General features: G+C 37.6%; 2 protein-coding genes across 2 annotated transcripts; both read left to right on the forward strand.

Annotated features, from left to right (window-relative positions):
• Positions 1 to 324: 324 nt before the first annotated feature.
• Positions 325 to 10,606, forward strand: drc3 (dynein regulatory complex subunit 3). Its single transcript, XM_034310142.2, has 13 exons — positions 325 to 1,693; positions 2,603 to 2,772; positions 2,880 to 2,996; positions 3,111 to 3,277; positions 3,637 to 3,783; positions 5,260 to 5,379; positions 6,364 to 6,476; positions 7,220 to 7,394; positions 7,507 to 7,629; positions 9,075 to 9,145; positions 9,231 to 9,354; positions 9,474 to 9,605; positions 9,792 to 10,606. Exons 2-13 carry the CDS (start codon positions 2,613 to 2,615, stop codon positions 9,900 to 9,902), a joined length of 1,560 nt encoding a protein of 519 aa, XP_034166033.2. The 5' UTR covers positions 325 to 1,693; positions 2,603 to 2,612; the 3' UTR covers positions 9,903 to 10,606.
• A 1,327-nt stretch (positions 10,607 to 11,933) lies between these two features.
• gid4 (GID complex subunit 4 homolog) lies at positions 11,934 to 22,151 on the forward strand. The gene is made up of 6 exons (XM_026917293.3): positions 11,934 to 12,315; positions 14,126 to 14,185; positions 15,292 to 15,399; positions 16,988 to 17,089; positions 18,494 to 18,624; positions 20,002 to 22,151. Exons 1-6 carry the CDS (start codon positions 12,127 to 12,129, stop codon positions 20,063 to 20,065), a joined length of 654 nt encoding a protein of 217 aa, XP_026773094.1. The 5' UTR covers positions 11,934 to 12,126; the 3' UTR covers positions 20,066 to 22,151.
• The last annotated feature ends 912 nt before the right edge of the window (positions 22,152 to 23,063 follow it).

Here is a 23,063-nt window from a genome sequence, read left to right on the forward strand (position 1 = left end):
ATAATTAGTAAAATAATAGTAAAATACAGTACAGTACAAAGTTTTTTATAGTTGCGACGGTTTGTACTTTCTTAACACCAATTGTGTAAAAGTAGCCACCTTTGATAACAAGCACAGGCCACTTAATGCTTGGGCTTTTCCGTGTAAATGTGAAATCAGCTAATATTTGATCATCGTCCATTAAAAAACCCGTGTGAACGTTTCACACTATTGAAGGCACCCTAGAAATATGTTCTGTTGCTACGCAACAGCTGGTCTAACGCCTAGACGCGAATTCCTATGTAAATAGAAACCAAATAGGTGAGTTACTTTTTACTGTCTCATCCTTTTACTTTTATTTAGTGACATTTCTTATTTAAAATATATTTATGGTATTGTGAGTGTATTGCTGGTTACTAAAGTACTAATTCTGGGTTAGAGAGCTAGAAGAGCGAGTTCACTGCTTTCTCTATTGCACTGCACTCGCTTTAAAGTAAGCCAGAGAATGGCCCAAGATATCATCAGATATCATCAAATGCATCAGATATCATCAAATATTCATGAAAATGAAAATAACGTCATTAAAATAAAAGCTGAAAGTGAAATATTTATAATATTCCATTACTAAAAGGTGTGTAGTAATAGAGGAAGTGCAAAAAAAAAAAAAAAATCTACAAAGGATTGTGAATTTAATTGAAAAGACACAAGTTTGTGTCAGTTCTGGCAAACAAACTATTCACAGCAATTATCTATTTATTTACATATTTATCAGTGACTCTGTAATTACTAATAATAAAGTATCTCATACAAACCTAGTGTTTGTTTATATTATTTGTGTAGGGTGAGGGTCTTATAAAATTTCAGCAGCCTGTAGAATACACTTTTATTATATTATTGCTGGAAATAATGTAATAAAAAATTCTGCAGAGATGAAAACTCCAAAACTCACAAATTTTTTGTGGCTGCGTACCTGTCAGACCTGGTTTACCTCAGCTGCAGGTGACTAGATGAACAAACTGTGAGTTAGTAACTTATGTAATGAGTACATGACTTATGAGTCAGTCAGATTGCACAAAACAAAGTGCACTAAAGTATCTATGAGAATCTACGCTCCAGAAAATATCTACTCTTGAGGATGTCCTTGGTTGTCATTTTATTCAGTAAAAACATGTACATTCTGCTAAAGTGTTGAAAACAATGAGTGTGGTTATACTCTGTTATAGTACACCATACAACTAATGCTATATCTTATGTAAGAAATAAAAAAGAAACATGACAGGACATGTTGTTATAGGACAGTAATCAACATGTAATGCCATTAACATGACACAATAAGTGAAAAACAATAAGTCTGGTTATACGCTTTGGTATACTCTTTGTCCTGAACATTATCCTTGAACAAGTTGTAATATATGTAATATATGTACAGTGAACTGTTCTGTTACTTTCGGAAGAAATATTCTCCAGAGCTAATGTATAATTACTAACAATAAATTATCTCATGCGAACCTAGTTTTTTACATTATTTGTGTGAGGCGAGATTTCAACAGCCGGTAGAATGCACTTTTATTATATTATAAGCACACTGTAGTAATTATTCTATTATTATTTGTATTAAATATGTGGTTGTCTGGAAAAACGTGTGGGATGTTGCTGCAGATGAATTCTGGAAAGCAGCCCAAAAAAAAAAGAAAAAATCTGGGTTTGAACAAAAGTGAGTTTTTCTTTACTTTGTCTTGGTTGTTTGCCTGCAAAGATCATGTCGAATAAGGAGCTGATTTATAAAACGCTGTGATTAATAACAGTCAGTCTGCCTAAAGAGGTCTAAAACCTTGCTAGCTAAGTGTGATCTCCTCACACAGTGACTGTCATGCTTTGATTAAGTTTTTGGATAGTTACCTGCCATTGCAAAATGGATATAAGTCTAATCAGTTGAGTTTGTAAGTAAACACTGGCTGTCCAAATGTCACGGCTGCTCCTGCACTTATACGTCAACACGAAAACAGAGAAGAGCGCTTACACACAGCGCTTTGTACAGATGACAGCAGACCAACTTTAAAAATGTTTAAATGACCTAATAACCTAATAATAAGACAAGAAATTTAGTCAACAAAATGTCGTGAGTGACTTTTACCTCAGGTGATGAGACAGAGACAGATGTGAATGATTCTGATAATCAAAGTGAGAAATTATTCCCCTTTTTAAACTTATAATTCTTTACAAATTTGGCATTGATGTTGTTTTTCCACACATAGATCAGGTTATAAATGTAGAGGTAAGGCATCTTTCACTGGAATTGGAATGGAGATGAGAAACATTTCAGAAAAGAGAAACATTTCAGTTTAGAAAGAACCTGTAGCCTTCATTAGTAGAAAATGTGAAAATTTGACCATGTGAAGAGTTTTCCCAGGCCGCCACCAAACACACATCCTTTAATAATCATCAGCTTTTTGAAACGACTCAGTTGTGGGCCAAAATAAGATGATCTTGGACTCAACATTTGGACTCACAAGACAGATTTTTAGGGTGTTTTATGAGAACTATGTGGAAATATGTTAACTATAAGAAGATGTGTGTATACTGTGTAGTAACCAGGTTATTAATATGTGTCACACTTTGGCAGCATTGTCAAAATGAGCAGACTATATGATATAAAAGAATCCAGTGTAATTGATGAGGAAATGCTGCAAAAGGCAGTCGAGGAGCAGGGACCTCAAGAGCAGGCTGGACTTATAGCCAAAGCAGAGGGCTTAAAGTACGACAAAGTGACTCAACTGTGCCTGGACTACAGAAGTAAGAGTTTATCATATTGATGCCCATTTTCACATTGTCAGTTCTGCTGTATGTTCTGTTTCATATACCATTTTTGGCCTGTATGATGACTGTATGTGTTTCTTCAGACATCTTAAAGATAGACCATCTATGGCAGTTCACGTCTCTAACCAAGCTTCAACTCGACAATAATATCATTGAGAAGATTCAAGGATTAGAAAAGCTCACTAACCTGGTATGGCTTGGTGAGTTCAGCTCTTTTTTTCAGACTGTTGAAATATTCTTATATGTTTAAAAGTTCCGATTTGACACTCTTAATCACACAAGCAGTGTTATCTGTTCTTCTACTGTTGTCTTAGACTTGTCCTTCAATAACATTGAGGTGATTGAAGGGTTGGATACACTCGTGAAACTTCAGGACCTGAGTTTGTTCAACAATCGCATTTCTGTAATAGAGAACATGGATGCACTGCAAAACCTGCATATCGTCTCACTTGGTAACAATTTAATCTCGCAGCTTGACAATGTAAGTCCGAAAGCTTTGAATAGTTAAAATAATACAAATTTGATTGCATAGATTATAACACAAGAACTACATTATTTTTTATTCCAATTTCATATATTCAAAACACAGTTTCTCAATACAGTAATCAGTAATTTGAATATATGAAATGGGAATGTATATGCATACGTGGATAGTTTCACCTGGATACTGTAGATTTGTTCCTTCTAAGAAATGCTGCCTTGTACAATGTCTATTGTTAAAAGTGCTATACAATCAAAATTGATTAGTGAATAAAAAATATGTTACATCCACATAAAACCCTATAAGTACTATTGTGCATGCCAGGTATAATATTCACTCTCATCCCCACTCTGTTTTAGGTAATATACTTAAGAAAGTTTCAGAACCTGCGCACACTTGACCTTTCTGGAAATCCAGTCTGCAAAGACGAAAACTACAAATTTTTTGTGGCTGCGTACCTGTCAGACCTGGTTTACCTCGACTACAGGCTACTAGATGAACAAACTGTGAGTTAGAAGCTTACTTAATGAGTACACGACAGTCAGTTAATGAGTCAGTCAGAGTCAGTCAGAAGAAAACAAAGTGCACTAAAGTATCTATGAGAATCTACGCTCCAGAAAATATCTACTCTTGAGGATGTCCTTGGTCGTCATTTTATTCAGTAAAAACATGTACATTCTGCTAAAGTGTAGAAAACAATAAATGTGGTTATACTCTGTGTTATACTACACCATACCATTAATGCTATATCTTTTGTAAGAAATAAAAAAGAAACATGACAGGACATGTTGTTATAGGACAGTAATCAACATGTAACGCCATTAACATGACACGTGCCGAAGTATTTTATTCCTCTTATACCATAGCAAATTGACAACGATTACATATTTATTTATGAAAGTACATCATGTCATGCTTTTTAATCGGTTTAAAGTTACGTTTAACGTTGTAGAACAGATGCGAAACAAGTTAGTTCCTGTTATCATTTGCGTTAAAGCAGCTATAAACAGACATTCCCTCATCAACTTCCACGAGAAACTATGAAGTCTATAGTCTTCTATCCTGAAGTTTCCTGTCAGAAAACTTAAAGGAAAAGAGTCACCTCTAACCGTTACAAAGCACTTCCAAAAAATGCTAAATAAATGTCTCGTCACAGAGAACCTCACCACATCTACACATATAGTACTGTGCAAAAGTCTTAGGCACCCTATTTATTTTGTACAAACTTTGTTATAGATTTTTATTTTATGACGTCTACATTATAGTCAGTAAAAAAACATTTTTGATTTTCAAACATTAGTTTTCCAGCACAAAATTAAATGTTACAGAAAAATGTTTGTATATCAGTAAAGAAAGCTGCGTATAACGTAAGAGACCACTTTCCAGACAAAACCATAATGATGGCTGCTGGGTTTTGCTGCACAGTGCAACAGTCAAAGTCTCCAGAAGAACTGTGGCTGGGTCTGTGAGATTCTCAGTAAAACTTACAACTTAATTTCCTTATAAAACTGCACAAATTGTACCTGAGACTACTATTTTTTTTTTAAAGCGAAGGATCTTCACACTAAATATTGACTTTGTTTCATTTATTACTGTTTACTACCCTTTATAGTATTTTCTAAACATAGAAACATTTAATTTAATTATTTTTGAAGCCATCTTTGCTCTACTGCATTTCTTTGCATGTGCCTAAGACTTTTGCACAGTACTGTACATGTTTTTATTATTATATTTTATAAATATATTATATTTTATAAATATTTTATTAATATATACTTGTGATTTGGCTTGCAGCTGGCACTACTGACAGAGCTACTCTTATTGAAAATTAATCAACACTTTCCAACCTATCAGAATTAAGAATTAAATAGTACTGCGGTATAATTTTATATAGTAATTATACTACACAGGAAGTATAATAATGATTACATTGAGTATTGTCTGAAATGTTTTTTCCACTTTGATCTCCGTTCTTCCCAAAGCGAGAAAAGGCACAGTACCAGTATCAGAGTGCAATTGAGAAGATAAAACACAATGAACTGCAGGAGCAAAAGGCAACAGAGGCTCAGAAAAATAAGGAACAAGATCTTCAGCTGCATAAGGTGACAATCCTTAAAGTAAAAATATTTCATTTGTTAATATTAATATTAAAAGGTGACGGGGTGTGGTCTAGCAGCGCTTGTGAATGGAGGGCTTGGAGAAGGAGTGGGTAATTTCCTGAATGAGCGTACACCTATGTGCGATTAACGTTGGTCTATTTATACACTGTGTGTCTTGCAGTGAGGCGCAACATGCTGAGCAGGGTGAGAGCCTGTGGTGTAGAGCAATGCCAATTTCCCCCAACTGCGTCCTGCTGAGCTTGTGTGTGTGTGTGTGTGTGTGTGTGTGTGTGTGTGTGTTAGATCAGTTAAGACACTAGGCAAGCTGAAATGTCTGGACAGCTTAAAATAATTTTACTCTTTTTCTCTCTCTCTCTCTCTCTCTCTCTCTCTCTGTCTGTCAGCCTGCCTCCACAGTTTTTATTCTCCTCACACTGACCAGGGTGTCTCAGTCTAAAAATGTCAAACATCTCAAACGTCCCAATTTATTTACTTCCTTTACAAATACTAGGGTCTGTGAATATAAAATTTGCAAAGCTCCCATGTCCTCCTGCCATCCCAGATAGCCTAATAACTGGTTAAATTTGAGTATCTGACTCTCAGTTTACATTTCCTCATATTGTGTCATGTATTCAACAGATGTTAAACATTAAAGTATGCCATACTACTCAAGTTTGATCATCAGTAATATTAGTTAAGCTGGCTAACCATACACTCCAGGTAACTGCAAGTTAATGCTAGTTTCTCCAAGTAACTTCTAGTAAGCTAGTTTGTATTTATTTAACAGTAACTAAAGTTGTCCAATTACAGCATAACAATGATGATATTGTTCATATTGCAATAGCTAGCTTAGCACAGATTAGGCTAAAGATGCTAAAATTTTCTTGTCATCAACAGAGTGTCTGTGGTTGATATAATGGCGTTAATGCTGTTTACTGAACAACAGCTTACTAATGATAGCATTTTCTTCTAATTTGTGTGTTGTAGGATGCATTTGTGGAATATTTGAACGGGTCTCATCTATTTGACAGCATGTTTGCGGATGATGTTGAGGCGTCTAAGTTGGCACACCTTCCTGAAGTTGCTACACTACTGGAATCATATCCTTACTTTGCATTTTACTTCCTCATTATGCTGTCATCATACTCAGAATAATGATATACATATAAACACAGCTTAATTTCTCTGGGCCAGTTTCTGACTTCCGACGAGGAAAAGCATGATTTGACATGCTGAACTCTGGGTTGAGGAGACCTCCCCGATGTTCTGAGTTGAAATTCCACTCTCTTAACACGGAACTACAACTCGGAACGTCAGGGAGTTCCCTTCAACCCAGAGTTCAGCATGTCAACGCACCATGGATGCTCACAACATCAGCAGCACTTCTTACCTTTAGATCAGTTATACTGTACAGTATATACAAGTATTTGCTTTAGATTAATCAACATGCAGACATATAAAGTTGTTAAATCTATAATATTGACTATAGAGTTCGCTACAATTTGCTAATATACATCACTCATCACAGTTAGCTTGCTAGATTTTTGCTAAGAAAAGACAAACATGGAAGCATCCGTGGCTTTTCCCTTATTGTAGTTCGAACGCACAGAGGTCGAAAATTATGTAATTCCAAGTTCCAGCTTGGCTTAAAAGGCAATTCATTAGGCACACATCATTGGGTGGGTCAGTTTGAAAGGGGATTAATTTGAAACTAAGATTCTATTTCACCTCGAAGGAAGGATGCACAGAAGCACAGATGAAGCACACAAAGGGCTGTAAATATTACAAATGGCTCCTTTAAAGACAGTATTCCACATTGCATCTACCTTAACTGCATTGAAACATACCGGACACAGTTGGAGGCATTATGTATGCAGATTTTTGAAGCAGGTTTAACACAGCACACACAAAGGCAGAATGAGGTAGAATGCTTCTTCACTTGTTTCCAAAAGGCCATGGCTGACAATCAGCAGAGAGGAGCTCAAATAGTGGCTGACTTTGAGAGAGCCAGGAGACAGGTGTTTTTCTTTTCAACTTGTAGCCTCAGCTATAGGCAGACAGCAGACACTCTGTAATTGCTTTTAATGCCACTCACATAAATAACCCAAATACTATTTGGATCTGTTGTAGGTGATGGCTGAGATGCAGCAGGCAGCAGACCACAGTTTGTTAAAGGTCAGAGTCAGAAATGAGATCATGCAGATTCGTGACACTCTCCTGACTCTGGAGCTGCAACTAGTGGCACAGTTAGAGGTATGGTGCACAAGCTACTACCGATATACCAGTAAATACACTGTATGCACCTGAACATCACACTCATATGTGGGCCTTTCCCAAACTGTTGCCCCAAAAGTGGAAGCACACCAGTTGTATAGAATGTCTTTGTATGCTGTAGCAGTAAGATTTCGCTTAACTGGAATTAAGAGGCCCAAACCTGTTCCAGCATGACAGTGCCCTGTACACAAAGCGATGTCCATAATGACATGGATGGTGTGGAAGAAATCAAGTGGCCTGCACAGAGCAGTGACCTCAACCACACTGAACACCTTTGGGATGAATTGGAACGCACCACAGACCTCCTCGTCCAACATCAGTGCCTGACTTCACTAATACTCTTGTGGCTGAATGAGCAAATCCCCCAGCCACACTCCAAAATCTAGAGGAAAGCCTTCTCAGAAGAGTGGAGGTTATTATAACAACAAAGGGGGACTAAATCTGGAACGGGATGTTCCAGAAGCACACGTGGGTGTGATGGTCAGGTGTCCACATTCTTTTAGCCATATATATGTATATGTGTGTCTATATATATATGTCGGCTTGGGTTTATGATCTGTTTTACCAGATCAGAAACATAAGCAAAATGGTTTTGCTTACATGAATAATCAATGACCAGATCCCTCATGTCAGTGCAACCTCTGCTGGATGAGAAGTGCACTTGTGTGAGCTGCTCTATTCCACATTCACAGATCATTAGAAAAACCACATGCCTGCAACCACCTTGTAACTTAATGTTCTTATACTGTGGCTGCAGAATTTAACATCTCTGTCAATGATGAGATAATGTGTAAAATACGAGATAATATGTAAATATAATTAAAAACCAACCCCAACAAAAATCTCTCATTTTGACTGTGATAATACATTATACAACAGTGCTGTTGAATTCTCAATTCTGATTGGTCAGAGGGTGTTGATTAATTTTCTATAATAGCATAGCTCAGACAGTAGTGCCAGCTGCAAGGCAAATCACGAGTATATATTAATGTGCTTGTTTTAATATGTTATCATTTCTGTAGTAACAGATAAGTTACAGGGACTTGCAGACATTCCATAGGTGAGGTTTTTTGTGAGAAGACGTTTATTTAACAATTTTTGGACGGAGTCTCCAGTGTCACTGCTTTGTTGTGGATGGTTATGGTTTTTCTGTAAAAAGTTATTTTTTTGTTGCTATCATGTAATAATGATAAGAGGAACTAACCTGTTTCACAGATGTTCCACACATCTAAATATAAACTGATAAATTGATATTAAAAAAAAGTACAATGTGTCATTTTTTAAGAAATAAAAAAATTGTTAGAGTTGTCAGTTTGCTGATTTGGTGCTGCATGTTCACCTTAACAACACTAAATCTTCAGTTACTTCTGCTTCATATATTCATTTAACTGTAAATATAATTGTATGTAACTCTCTTTTCTCAGGACATCATTAAAGACTTTGAGAGAAACATCACAGACATGGTTGGAGGGTTTGCCGAATATGTGCAAAGCATATATCCTTTTAACAAAAAATGTCCAGCAGAGATCTCACTTCAGTGACAATCATTAACAAATGCGGCTTCTTTAACTCTGTTGCACATTTGCTCAGTGTCGAGATCTGGAGAACCACCATCATGAGAAAGTGCTCGACATTGCTGTGGCAACACTGGACAGAGTGGCTAAGAATGAGCTGGAGGAGGACTTGCCTGATGACGTGCACTTGGTTAGTAGAACAACATACAATTATGAGTGTAATCAGCTTCTAGATAGAGGTATTATTACAGAACAATATCACATCTTTAGAGAAGGCGTCTGGTCTCACTGCTCAGTGCTGTCGTCTAGCTCTTTGTGGACAAAGACACGATGATCAGCACAGTCAACGCGTCACATGACACGCACCTGCTGAAGATTGACAACAGAGAAGATGAGCTCTTGACACAGCTCAACGGCTGGAAGAGTGCACTAATGAAGTCGGTAGGAGAGAGTCAGAACCTATTAAGCATTTAACTTAGGCAGTTCTCTGGTGAAGGACGTATTACAATGTGTTATAGTACAGTGCACATGAGATCAAGAGATCTGCTCTACAATTCTTCTGAGATTGTTTTTTTTTTTTGAACAAACGTGTGAACTCCAATATAAAAGACATTTTTGTGTTAACAGATACATGATGACGAGGTTAAAAGGAATCGCAAACGCATCTCAGAAATCCATAAATATGTTGATTATACTTGGGACCAGCTGGAGGAGACACTGTTGCCTGATTTCCAGTAGTAGGAGCAGAGCAGGACTGGGACAAAAAATCAGGCTGGGAGTCTCACACCCACCCAGGCCAATGCATTTTGAGACCACGGACCACCTACTGTACACTCACTAACCAGTTTCTTAGGAACCTCTGTACATCTGCTCATTCATGCAAATATCTAATCAGCCAATCATGAGGCAGCAGCTCAATGCAGAAAATCATGTAGGCATGGGCCATCATTACATAGTGTTAGGTACGTGTTTGCAGATCAAACTGACCTGCACTTGAAGTTACTTAAAAGTGTCTGTTATTTCTATTATTATTATTGTTATTATTATTATTAAATGTCTCTTGGAGGACTTTATGTTTTCGTGTCTTTTTCCTCTCTGCTCCATCTGAATGCTACTTGTCCAGTCTTCAGTGAATCAACACTGCTTTCTGTTTCCCATTGCTTTTATTTACACAAGCTGAACGGATGATATTAGCCTTATTGGTGGGTCACTTGAATGAAATGGGTTTAAAATGTTCTATCCTAAAGTCTAGTCTAATAAAAAATAGAAAAACAAGTTTAAACAAAACAAGCGTAAATAATATCAGCTTAAATCTAACTGCAAGTTTTAAACTAGGATAAGTGCTATTAATATAATGGGTTTTGTGGGTTTAAATTGAGAATAAAAACAATAATGGAAATGTGTGAAAAGTTGGAATATATTTTCTTTGGATTTGTTTATTTATTTATTTATGATTTTTTGATTGATTGATTGATTTTTTTAAGAGCCCATGTCCTTTATCACTCTACTGTATATTACTAGATGAAATGTTGTCCTTCTTGCTGTGCAATCCTGCCACCTACAGGGAGTGATAGGTATTGCAAGGAATAGACATACACAGACATGTCTCAGATCTCTTGTGGGATTCATGTGACATCACTTAATATTTCTGTTGTGGTATAACTTTCAGAAATGACAACACGAACACCACAACATCTCTTGACTGCTTTAGACTCTCACATTAGTAGCCTGGCTAGCTAGCTCACTAACTGGCAGTTTTAGTACATCTATAGGGTAACCCTGCTAGCCAAGCTAAGCATATTCCTGAATTAAAATGGAGTATTTTCGCTGGAACTAGCAGCTAAATCAGGATTTCAGATTTCTTTCATGGGTGCCAACAATTAAGGAACACGTCCGTTAAAATGATATGTAGAGTTAAATGAAGTTCAACACTGAAATCATGGAAATTTGATCAACGTTTCTGTGCAAATAGCCGAGCTACAGCATGCCTTAAGTTTTCACTATTCCTTTTTTTGTCAGTTTTTGGAAATGAAAAATTATATCACTATGATTCTCCTCTGGCAAAGATACACATTTAAAACATTTCCAGAACATTGTGGAAATGTTTCTTTTTGGTTCTCATAATGTTCTGAGGACTTATCTTTTAGTTTCCGTTTGGTTTTCCATTAATGTTTTCTTTTACAGAAATATAACGTTCGCGTTTTGTTGAGAACGTTCACCTAACGTTCCCATAACATTTGAATAACATTACAGTAAGCCGGGATGGTTTGGAGAACGTTCCCCTAACATTATGGGAACAGTCTCTGAACCATTCCTATACAAACCTGTTACTGTACTGATAGAAACCTGGCTGTAGTTACAAAATAATACACATTTGGCGAACTTGAGACTGTGAAAGAATGTTAGAGGAACGTTTCCAGAAGGTTAGTTTGTAGTTACTAAAATAAAAGAAAAAGAAATAAGAAAATGCAAATTCTGGAGAAACGTTCTGCTGGCTAAAGACAGCGCTCAGTACCGGGTCATACCCTAACCCCAAGCTGCTTGAACCTGTCATACTCAAATAGTTTTTACTCAACTTTATCCTTTATCCGGCATTATCCTGTGGTTTTTATATACGGATTATATTAATATGTACAGTCCTTAGTATTCTATGGGCTCTGCACTTCTCTCAAACTACAACTCCCATCACACCGTTCTTCAAACGGCGAATCAGCGTTGCGTTCCTCTAACACGTGACACTCCGCCATCCAATCAGGAGAAATGTTGCTTTTTAACGACCCCATTCCTTCATAGATGCCGAACGTGTGAAGGTGCGTCTGCCAGGAGCGGAGGAGCGCTGTGTGAATTAACACACCACACCGCCTCATGTGTCGGTTTCCTGTATCTTGTTGAATTTGATTCGTGACTCTGAGTCGGGGTTTACCCCGCCGAAGCGAACAAAAAGAAAAAAAAGAAAAAAACCATGCCGGTCCGTACTGAGAGCTGTCCCTTTTCAGCAGCGGCCTGCGTGTCCTCGGCCTCTCTCATTCCGCCGCCCCCGATCAACACGCAGCAGCCCGGCGTGGCCACCTCGCTCCTGTACAGCGGCTCGCAGTTCCGCGGCCACCAGAAGAGCAAAGGCAACTCTTACGACGTCGAAGTGGTTCTTCAGGTAACTGTGGCTCACTTATTACTTCGCTTGTCCTCTAACCTGCTTCGCTACGCTCGGGTTATCTGGCTAGTTTTATTTCGTAGCCATGAAACGCAGGTAGTTTAGCGCGCCACTTGTTAGCAGCTGACATCTGACATTCCTCACATTAGTGAGCTAGCTAGTTTCGGCAATCATTTAAACCTTTAACTAGCTGGTTAACTAACAGTTCATGCTAGTTAGCTGACTACTACATTAGAGCCCAGGCTGGTAGCTAATGCTCCGTGTTGTGACTGAGACACTGAGCTGAGTGTCAGGAGACAGACACGCTTTCTGAACACGATGGATTTGAACCAGGTCAGATGTTAACGTTACTTCATTAAACATGGCCGATTACACAAGTGACGTGTTTTAGGCATGTTATCGCTTTGGCTCACATTTGTGCTTCATGACGAAAGTGAGAAATTGTGCCAAGTAGCTGCGTGATTAGTGCAATAGGCTTCATTCACACTGCAGGCACAAGTGACCCAAATCAACTAGTTTTCCATCATGTAGCAGGTTTTTTCATCACAGTCTGAACACCATCTCTCTCTCTCTCTCTCTCTCTCTCTCTCTCATTCACACACACACACACTTGTGCCCCAGACTCAGTTTAGCATGTTTTATTCTGATTTGGGTCACTGTGTTTACACTGATACTGCAGATAAAAGTCACAGCAAATCTGAATTGTTTACTCATATGATTCAGATTTTGTTCATTACGAAGTGAGCAGCAAAAAAACAACAATTTGGCACCCCCTTTTTTTATGAAGTATTAAAATCCAGTGCATATCTCATATGGAGCAGTGTAACCTCAGTCAGATCAGAATGAACACAACCTTTATGTTTCCACTCGAAGTCTGTCATAATTTCACTATCAGCTTCAACCCCCTTTTTTGGTTGTAATCTGTGTAATCTTTGTTTACATTGCTGAGCCACAAAATAGCAGAGCAATTTTTTGTAAATTTATGATTTTTTTTAAGTTGCCGTTTGTTTGTATGCATGGAGATATATACGTACACTTTTGGGATGTCCCAAAAATCTCCATACATTGGGAAAATCAACACTTTAGCCAAATGTAACTACATGATTGCCGTTTCTTTGTGAAGACACACGGAGTCTTTCCAACTTTGGCTCCCAGTTTGGCAGCAGTGTCGTGTGTGATGTGCTTGCCATCTTTCTTGTTAAAGTCCATCGCAACCTTGTGACAGCTTCCCGATCCAGCCATGAGAATGATTTCAATAAGTTCCTCTTTTGTCAAAGACATTCTTAAAGGCTATCTGAAAAAAATATACATATAAACTAAGTATGAAAAATTTTGGAAGACATTTTGCTAAGAAGTGTTAATTTTCTCTATGTATGGAGACTTTTGGGACCCTGTGTATATGCGCACACACACACTGTATATATATCACACTGTATATACAGTGTATACAGTGTGTATATATATGTGTGTGTGTGTGTGTGTGTGTGTATATACGAGATATTATATCAAATTATATATAAAATCAATGTATCTATTTATCTATCTCAACTATCCAAAACTACACTCATTAAAACCAAAAAAAGCAAAGTAGCTTGCTTCTCATTTCGCTTGATTTTTTTTTGTTTTCTTCTGTCTAAGCAATTGCTGACATAGTTTTGTGAATGTGGTTCAGACTGGTGGCGGATATAAGTCACATGGAAAAAATCATGTGAACAGCGTAAAAATCCCAAATTAATGACTGTGCATTGCATTGTGATTGTAGCCATAGATGCCTTTATTTGTTTTTTGTTTTTTTCCCTCTTATTTCTAGCATGTAACGATGGAGGACTCGTACCTGTGCGGATATCTCAAGATCAAGGGGCTGACTGAGGTGAGGCGACTTTCACATCCTAATAACACGTGGTTTCTGAGTTAATGTCTGCTTTTATAAATGTGGCAGTTAGAATGGCCGACAAATCCAGGCATCCTCACCAGCACAGGATATATTTTCCGACTCTTATGTATGAGATATGTTGGATGCTGCTGTCCAGTAGCAGATCTAAAATGTTTTATATGAGGGGACACAGAGGTTTGGCAGAGTGCTGCATCTATTCTCTATCATAATCATCTTTTTGTCAAAGTAAGTGTTGTATTTGTGCTGGCGGCTGTACACCCTGCTATAATTTCTCATGTGTACTGGTTAGGAGTGAGGAAATGTTTCATGTTGAAGGGCTCTACACAGAACCTTTAAGGGTTTTCCTAGAGGGGAAAATCGAAAAAAGATACGTGATGGAACCTCTTTAGACTAGAGATTAGTCCTGATGTAGTTAAATAACCAAAAAGGACCAATTCAAAACGCAAGTGCATAAACAGTAGATGCCAGTGCAGAGAAATCTAAAGAAGTCTAAAAATGGATATTATCTGAAGAGGTCTATGGAGGCTTATTTTTTTCTTTTGTCTTTTCTCTGCTTGCTAGTAATTGATAGAGAGCAGTAATAGGTACAGTTAATGAGTATATGGCATTGCATTGTGCTGTTTCCATGCATTTCGGGGGGAATCAGATTTTGTCCAACTGGTCATATTGATAAATTTGTTAGCTAGCCCACCAGGAAAATAAAACTTGCTCACTTCATATTTTGGTTGCACGGACTAGACTAAGAAGTGGTAGCTAAGGTAATGTATCATATGGTGAGCTAGTTAAGTGCAGTATTACAGACTAAGGGAAACGGAGTATATTAATTCCCGGGGAGGGTATGATTGTAGATTGTAGTAGGATTCATTTTCTTTATCTGGTTGTTGAACTTACTTGTCGACGAATAAAAGCTAAAAGCCCGGACAGGAAGTTTGCTTATCCTGGTTTGTCCAGCCATGTTGTTTCACTTGCATTTCATTTTGAATTACATTTGCAGTATGTTTTGCATAAGGGTACTCACCCATATGCACACATTAGGTAAATGGGTTTTGAGTCTTTGAGATCTGATCATTCTCTCTCTTTAGGAATATCCCACCCTGACTACTTTCTTTGCTGGGGAGATCATCAGTCAGAAACGTCCCTTTCTAACCAGGAAGTGGGACGCAGATGAGGATGTTGATCGCAAGCACTGGGTAATGAACCTGAATGTTAATGTTTTAGACTTTGCCTTTTGAAGAGTCATGAAATTATAAAATGTGGCTGTGTTTAAATAGTCGTGCTTATGGTTTATCATAGCCTGAGACTGCTACAAGTATTTTGCATTGTATATCTTGCTCTTTGTGCCAAACACATTAGATAATTTAATCCTTACAGAAAGCTGTGATATTGATTCAGAAACATGCTTTAAATGCTTACTCACTTACACTAAGTGGGACTTACAATCAAAACCTTGGACACATCTAATAATGCAAACATTAACTCGTAGGATTTTGCAGTGACCCAGAAAAGTGTTAAACACATCAAAACTATTGTATATCATAAATGCTTAAGAGTATTCCTGAAGAATCTTTACACACTTCTCTTCTTCTCAACCAGCTTCATGAAGGAGCTTTTCCTGGAGGCTTTTCTTAAACTTCCCAAACAGGCTGAGCTCTTCACTGCTTATCATAAGTTCTAAATGAAAGCTGTTTGTTTGGAGCAACAATTTAATTTTAAGTAAAAACTACTAGGGGTGTAACGATGGATCGTGCAAAAAAATTGATGATGTGCATTGTTGGAATGTGCGATTCACATTGTGGAAATCTGCATTCTATTGATTATGCATCTTAAAGCAGTTAAACTGTTTGAACACCAGAGGTCCCAATCTGCACAACCCATAGATTTAAAATAAGGAGTCTTTTCAGTCATAATTTTTCAAAATATTTTGAGAATCAGATTGAATCGAATTGTGGAGCCAGTATCGTGAATCAAATCGAATCGTGACTGGAGTGTGTTGTAACACCCCTAAACACTACTAATTAAAATACATTTGGTTTCAGTAATATGGTTATACACAAACATGAACTTTTATCCAAAAGGTAATCAAAATGTCTTTAAGACAGTTAAAAATATGTATTTCATGTAATCTAGTGTGTCCAAACATTTGGCTGTTAATTTTTTTTAAATTAACTTTAATGTAGCACTGTACTTTAAGGAATATCCCACTGTTCTTCAACCTAAATCTCTGTCTTCTGCATCAGTAGTGTATGAGAGATTACCATGCACAACTATTTTCAGCACAAAACCTGTTTACTCAATGCTCATTTATAATGAACATCTAAGAGCAATGTTGATTTCTGTGAATAAACATGAAAAACTACCAACATTGCCCTACAACAATAAAGGTGTTGCTACAGCTTTTCTTTACTAACTGTTCTGTTGAAATTGAAACTGGAAGAAACTGAAACACTTCTGTATTTACATGTCTATGTTGGTAACACAAGCACAAATTGTTCCCTCTGAAAAAAGCAGTCCCATCTCTTTAAAGCTAAATTTGCCTTTGCCAAAAGAATTTATGAAAATGTTTAGGGGGGACTGGCCAAACGTTCCCTTATTCCTCCATTATAAGTGTGTTTTGAGTGAACAGGTTTTTATTGTCAGTACTGAGAAATATGTGCATACACTAACTATGCAGTAGACAGAGATTAGGTTGAAAAACTAACCTTAAAATGAAAGTACTCCTTTAATGATGCATTGATGAGTTGCATTTTAACGTGTCTGGTTTGCTTTGAATATCCGCAGGGCAAGTTTCAGGCGTTTTATCAGTATGCAAAAAGCTTTAACTCGGACGACTTTGACTACGAAGAACTCAAGAACAGTGACTTCGTCTTCATGCGATGGAAGGTACAGTATGTTTAGACTGTTGTATGGCTTGTGGTGTGAGAAAAAGGCTAATAAGTTTGACTGAGTATTTAATAATGTCAGAGGAGAAGTGGCAGATTTGAATTACAGATTTACTGATGCGTTTGTAATGCATTAGCGTTCTGTAAGTCGCTCTGGATAAGGGCGTCTGCCAAATGCCATACATGTCAATACTTAAAATGGCATAAAGCTTGCCAAGAGCGAAGGGTGTCCTTTTGAAGTTAAATGGAAATGATTATAATATTAACAACAATATTAACGACTGTTAAACAATTAGTCATGGCAGTACTTATGTTTGTCTGCCGATAGCAAATCATGAGCCTCTTGTGGGAGAAAACCGGTCTTGATGAGCACAATTTGTGTGTCACGTGTCACTGTCAAGTTTTGGGAGAGACGGCGTGTGCAGCCATGACTTGCTTTCCTCATTCATCTAATGTATTTAGTCCTTGTTTGTTTAATAATTGTAAATTTAATATTCAGTACATAATAGTAAAAATTTGTTTAGTTAAAAATTGTTGGTTTTCACTACAAATGGGCATTTTGGGTTATTTTAAAATTACAACATGGTTTCTCCCTTTTTTTCATCTATAAACATGCCTTGCTTCTGGTGTGTGCATGGCGTTATGTGATACGATTATGTGACTGGTCACAGCTACGCTATGTAGCCAAAAGTTTGCAGACACCTGACCATCACACCCATATGTGGTTCTTCCCCAAACTGGTGCCACAACTTTGGAAGCACACAATTGTATAGAATGTCTTTGTAGGCTATAACATTACAATTTCCCTTCACTGGAACTAAGGGGCACAAACCTGTTCCAGCATGACAGTGCCCCTGTGCACATTGTCATTATCACATGAAGACATGGTTTGCCAAGGTTGGAGTGGTAGAACTCGAGTGGCCTGTACAGAGCCCTGACCTCAACACCATTGAACACTTTTGGGATGAACTGGAACGGTGACTGCCTCCCAGGCCTCCTCACCCAACATCAGTACCAGACCTCACTAATGCTCTTGTAGCTTAATGGGCAAATCACCACAGCCACACTCCAAAATATAGTGGAAAGCTTTCCCAGAGGAGTGGAGGATAACAGCAATTTGGGACTAAATCTGGAACGGGATGTTCAACAAACACATGCTGTATGAATGTTATGGTCAGATGTCCGCAAACTTTCGGCCATATAGTAATAAGGGGGAGTAATTGCGCTCTGTCTCATGCAATGGAGTGCAATGGCAAATGCAGAAAGGAGAATGTTCTTGAGTCACATTGCACTGAGAGACAAATTTCAATTTTAATATAATTTCTTGGGCACCACTTACAAAGCAGGAAGATTGTGTTCTTAAAAACTCTCTCTCTCTCTCTCTCTCTCTCTCTCTTGAGTGTAGGAGCAGTTTCTTGTCCCAGACCACACAATCAAAGACATCAGTGGAGCTTCCTTTGCTGGTTTCTACTACATCTGCTTCCAGAAGTCCACAGCCACCATTGAGGGTTTCTACTACCACAGAAGCTCTGAATGGTACGCTTTCAAATAGACCTGAAGTGATCTAGATGACTCTGTTGTAGGTGGCACAGTTTTACCGGAAAGGATTAAGATTTATGTAATCAGTTTTATCAGTAATGTAAACACAGTTACAACTTTTTTTCTTAACACGTACGACTTGAGCAGCATTTAGTGTGCAATACATAATGACATCATGCATCAGCGTTATGTCATAGATTATAATTTTTAAAAATTCAATCTGGTAAATTTGCATTTATTGGATGATGTAGTTCTTGTTTATTTAGCTGCTGCTTGTGTATCAGTATGAGCTGCTCTTCATGCATGTGCTGTGCTTTGTTTAGCTGCTGTAACAAGGAAATTTCCTTTACGGGATCAATAATGTTTCTATTTTTAATTCATAGAAGTGCAGAAGCTACCAACTGAAATGCTAATTACAGACATTCACAGAAGCAGAGACAAAAATACAGAAGCAATATTAAAGGAATGTTACTGGATTTTTTTCCCAGCATAATCTCTATCTACTGCATCTGTAGTGTATGCGTGATCATCATGAGCAGTGTTTTGCTGTGTACAGAAAACAGAAATAGCAATTCTTAAACTTCTTACTTCAAGTTGAGTCAACAGGGTTTCTGTTCTTTGGTAATAACAAATATGTTTGCTAATAACAAATATGCTAGATGCAGTGCATAAAGGAATAAGATATTTATAGATCAAAATCTGTGAAATGCTTAACAATTCCCAGGTTATAGTAACTGCTTTGAGGGCTAAAATGTAATATCTATCGATACCACGATAATGAAACTATCAGGGTAGAGAAGTGCAGTATATCACAAGCTCTCATCAGTGGCATAATTAGAAACTATCACACGCATATATACACACCTAATAACCTCCCCAACAGGAGGTGTAGACTAATGGTACTCTTAGACCTTTACCTAGTGAACTAACATGAGGATGTGTTTTTGATAGAGACTACAAAGCACCTTCTCAATCACTGCTGATGACAGATGTGTCAGAAAAATATCAGACCAAATGGAGAGCAAATCTAGGGGTTGTTACACTCACTGTCACTGATAGGCTGCATGAATCTACAGTCTGGGCTCGAAAGAAATCAGCCCCAGCCTCACTTCTTCATACCATTTTGTGTATTTCTTTTTAACAAACATTGATGCTGCTGTTGTGATTGGTTCCACAAAGGTCTAAAATAAGAGGTTTGATAACAGCAAATAAGCTGATGTGGATGCCAAAATTGAACCCTTATATTTATTTCTCTTTACCTTTGAAAGTTCATACCAGCTGCCCCTGCATTCTTTACTTCAGCTGTACAAGAATCAATACCATTTCTGCTTTTTCTCATCCAAGGACACGTCATCTCTGTGTGTTGCTTTTCAGGTACCAGTCGCTAAACCTCACTCATGTTCCTGAACACAGCGCGCCCATCTACGAGTTCCGGTGACATTAAAGCCCTCTCATGGCTGGAAGAGGGTGAAACTTTGGACAGAAATAAATTTAAAAACACTGGTCTCAAGGAAATGATGCAGAACTGCCTAATCATGCCAAGTACTCGGTCATTTTCTCTCACAACAGAGTGGATGACAAAGACGGACATGCGGATGAAAGAGGTCTTCACAGGCCACAAGCGGATCATTGTGATGGATTGTAGGATTTACAACAGCGTTTTTTGTTTTGGGTGTTTTGTTTTGGTTTTCCCCCCATCATTGCTTTCATTTTGCCTCCAGATTTTTAAAACCTCCTTCTGTCGTTCTGCCATCTTAATTATTTTAAATTTTTAGCCTGTGTTTGAGATTAAAGTTCCTCTTATTTTTCTTTTCCACAGAGAACTTAACCATTTTATTTTTTTTTTCGCCAGGTCAACTGGATTGTTAAGCCAGACAAATATAGATTCTTATACGCACGTAGCCAAATTCTTTAAAAATCAGACTGTATGAAAGTAGTGGGACGTCTTTGAGAGAGATGATGTTTAAGGTGGACGTAATTACGACACCCTTGAGTAACTTGGGCATCGGAGTCTGTGTTTTCTGAGGTGCGAAGAACATAAGTGTCTCCACGGATCAGAATGGAGTGGTCCTTTTGCTTCTTAGAGAGATCGAATATAATTCTATATTTTCTAATGAATCTGATTCAGATGTTTTGGAAAAAGGTATTTTATATCCCACAGTGCTAGTCATAAGCTGCTTAGCGTGAGCTGTTTTTTTTTTTTTTTTTTTTTTTTTTTGTCAGGGATGGGCAGCTTTCGGAAAAGCTAACTGACAATATTTTCTCCATTTTGCTATGCAACATAAAAATTTTAGCTCACCAACATTTCCCACATATTATTTACAGTACCACAGGTAGCATTTTCCGCATAACTAATCACAACCAAATGAGTATTGATTGGTAAGCACTTTGATGATCATTGGCATATCCGTTTGGATGGATGGGATGTTTTATAATCCTGAATGGGTGACGATTTCCGATGTTTGGAGTTAAAGCTGAAAAGCGTTAACGTGAAAACAGGTGGGAACAGCCTGATGGCAAACTAAGGAAAGTTTCCTCTTCAGGCCAGGGGTTTTCTGGAAAGACAAATGTAATGTTACTAGCTGTCTATAAGATAATTTGTTCTGTTATTCGAGCACATGAAACACACACACACAAAAAGAGTTAAAAATAACTTCAAAGAAATTTGAAGTGGTGAAAGAAAGTGTGAACAGAAACGTTTGTGTAATAAGAACTAAATACCTGTTGCAGAAAACTACAGCTCAGTTCTCTTAAGCTTTAGTCAAACCCTTTGCCTTAAACGTCAACTGTTTGTATATAGTGGTTTTATAAGTGTAGGAAAGATTTTGGACAGTAAGACTGTTTCAGATGGGGAATATTTGTAAGTTTGCAGGTATGAAGGACGGTAGACCGTCATGAGATAGCAGATGTGATGCGTCGTCAGCCAGAACAACCTCCAGACTTATTTGCAGGACATAAATACTAATTGATTATAGTACAAACATGAACACATTGTTACCAGGCTTTTGTTTGGTGTTGGATTGTGTAAATAGGTCAAGTGGCAATTGCTGAGAAAAATCTATTTGCACACTGTCACAATAATCTGTGATCAGTCATGCTCTCAACACTCTACATGCCCCACTTGTGTTTGAAGTGCTATTTTTTTATTTTTTATTTTTATTTTTTTCTTTCTTTCTTTTTTTTTTTTTATTTTGAACAGAGAAGCATCTGAGATCTGAGCAGAATAAACAGTAGATCTTGGCTTGTATACATTTATCACAGTTTTATATTAAGGCACCACTTCCCTCTCTTTCCTGTAACTATATTCCTTCAGATACAGAAAATGCACACTTATTCATAATCAGCGCACTGAGATCACTGTATCACTCATAACCTTCTGATGGAGCTTCTGCTGGAGAGAGCTGCAGGTGATGGACTACAAGCGTTTTAAGATTGTTTTATAAAATGATACATGCAGGAGGGTCAAGTGAAATGTTGACCCAAGAGTGGTGTACATAATAAAGTTTGTGATGTAAATGACTCGATTCCTTATAAAAGGCCTTTTAATTGCTAGATATAAAAATATGAGAGATTAAAAGCTAAAACGAATTGTGCATAAAGATGGAAGTGACACATGCTTAAGACTGTGCTTGGATTTTCACTCACCACTGAGGACTTCTGCATGGAGAAAGCTTCGCTGTCATGAACAAGAACCAAGATAGGAGTTTAAAGTGCAGTACAAACGGATGAGCTTTGCTTAATTTGCATTGAAATAAAAGGTACTGTTCAAAGACTTATTTCCTCTCCTTTTTATGGGAAAGTATGAAGGCCATAATTGTACACCCCTGCAGTGTTCTGTGTGACTACTGATATTACATTGTAATTAGGATGACTTCATTGCATTGCATTATCTTATTTGCCAAAAAAAAACAAAAAAACCTAGAACTAAAAGCATCTCAACACAAAACATCAAACAACAGCAGAAGACCACATCAGGTTCCACCCAGTCAGCCAAAAACAAGAATCTGAGGCTACAGTGGGCACAAAATGAAAAAGCCCATTTTTCCAACCTTCAGCTTTCCAGTAGCAGTGAGCCTGTTCCCACTGTGGCTTCAGAATCCTGTTCCTGGCTTACAGAATGTGGTCTTCCTGCCTCAAGGTTTGGCATGTTGTCCAATCTGAGATGCTTTTCTGCTCACCACGGTTGTATAAAGTGGTTATCCGAGTTATCGCCTGTTGTTTATTCACCATTCTGTGTAAAGTCTAGAGACTATAGACCTGCAGTATCTGAAATACTCAAACCAGCCTGTCTGGCCAAAAACAACAACAACAACAAAAAAACAAGCCACAGTCAAAGTCAGTGAGTTAACTTCCCCCCCATTCTGATGTTTGATGTCAACTATAACTAAAGCTCTCTTGACCTGTATGTGCATGATTTTATGCATTGCGCTGCTGCT

The sequence above is a fragment of the Pangasianodon hypophthalmus genome, chromosome 13 (genome assembly GCF_027358585.1).
Source record: "Pangasianodon hypophthalmus isolate fPanHyp1 chromosome 13, fPanHyp1.pri, whole genome shotgun sequence".
Classification (NCBI taxonomy): Eukaryota; Metazoa; Chordata; class Actinopteri; order Siluriformes; family Pangasiidae; genus Pangasianodon; species Pangasianodon hypophthalmus.

Bases quoted from the DNA above. Each gene is read 5' to 3' on its own strand.
- gid4 (XM_026917293.3), top strand. From the start codon at position 12,127: ATGCCGGTCCGTACTGAGAGCTGTCCCTTTTCAGCAGCGGCCTGCGTG. The intron at 15,400-16,987 runs GTAATGAACCTG...GAATATCCGCAG, and splicing joins ATGTTGATCGCAAGCACTGG to GGCAAGTTTCAGGCGTTTTA. The intron at 17,090-18,493 runs GTACAGTATGTT...TCTTGAGTGTAG, and splicing joins TCGTCTTCATGCGATGGAAG to GAGCAGTTTCTTGTCCCAGA.
- drc3 (XM_034310142.2), top strand. From the start codon at position 2,613: ATGAGCAGACTATATGATATAAAAGAATCCAGTGTAATTGATGAGGAA. The intron at 9,146-9,230 runs ATATCCTTTTAA...ACTCTGTTGCAC, and splicing joins GCCGAATATGTGCAAAGCAT to ATTTGCTCAGTGTCGAGATC. The intron at 9,355-9,473 runs GTTAGTAGAACA...GCTGTCGTCTAG, and splicing joins TGCCTGATGACGTGCACTTG to CTCTTTGTGGACAAAGACAC.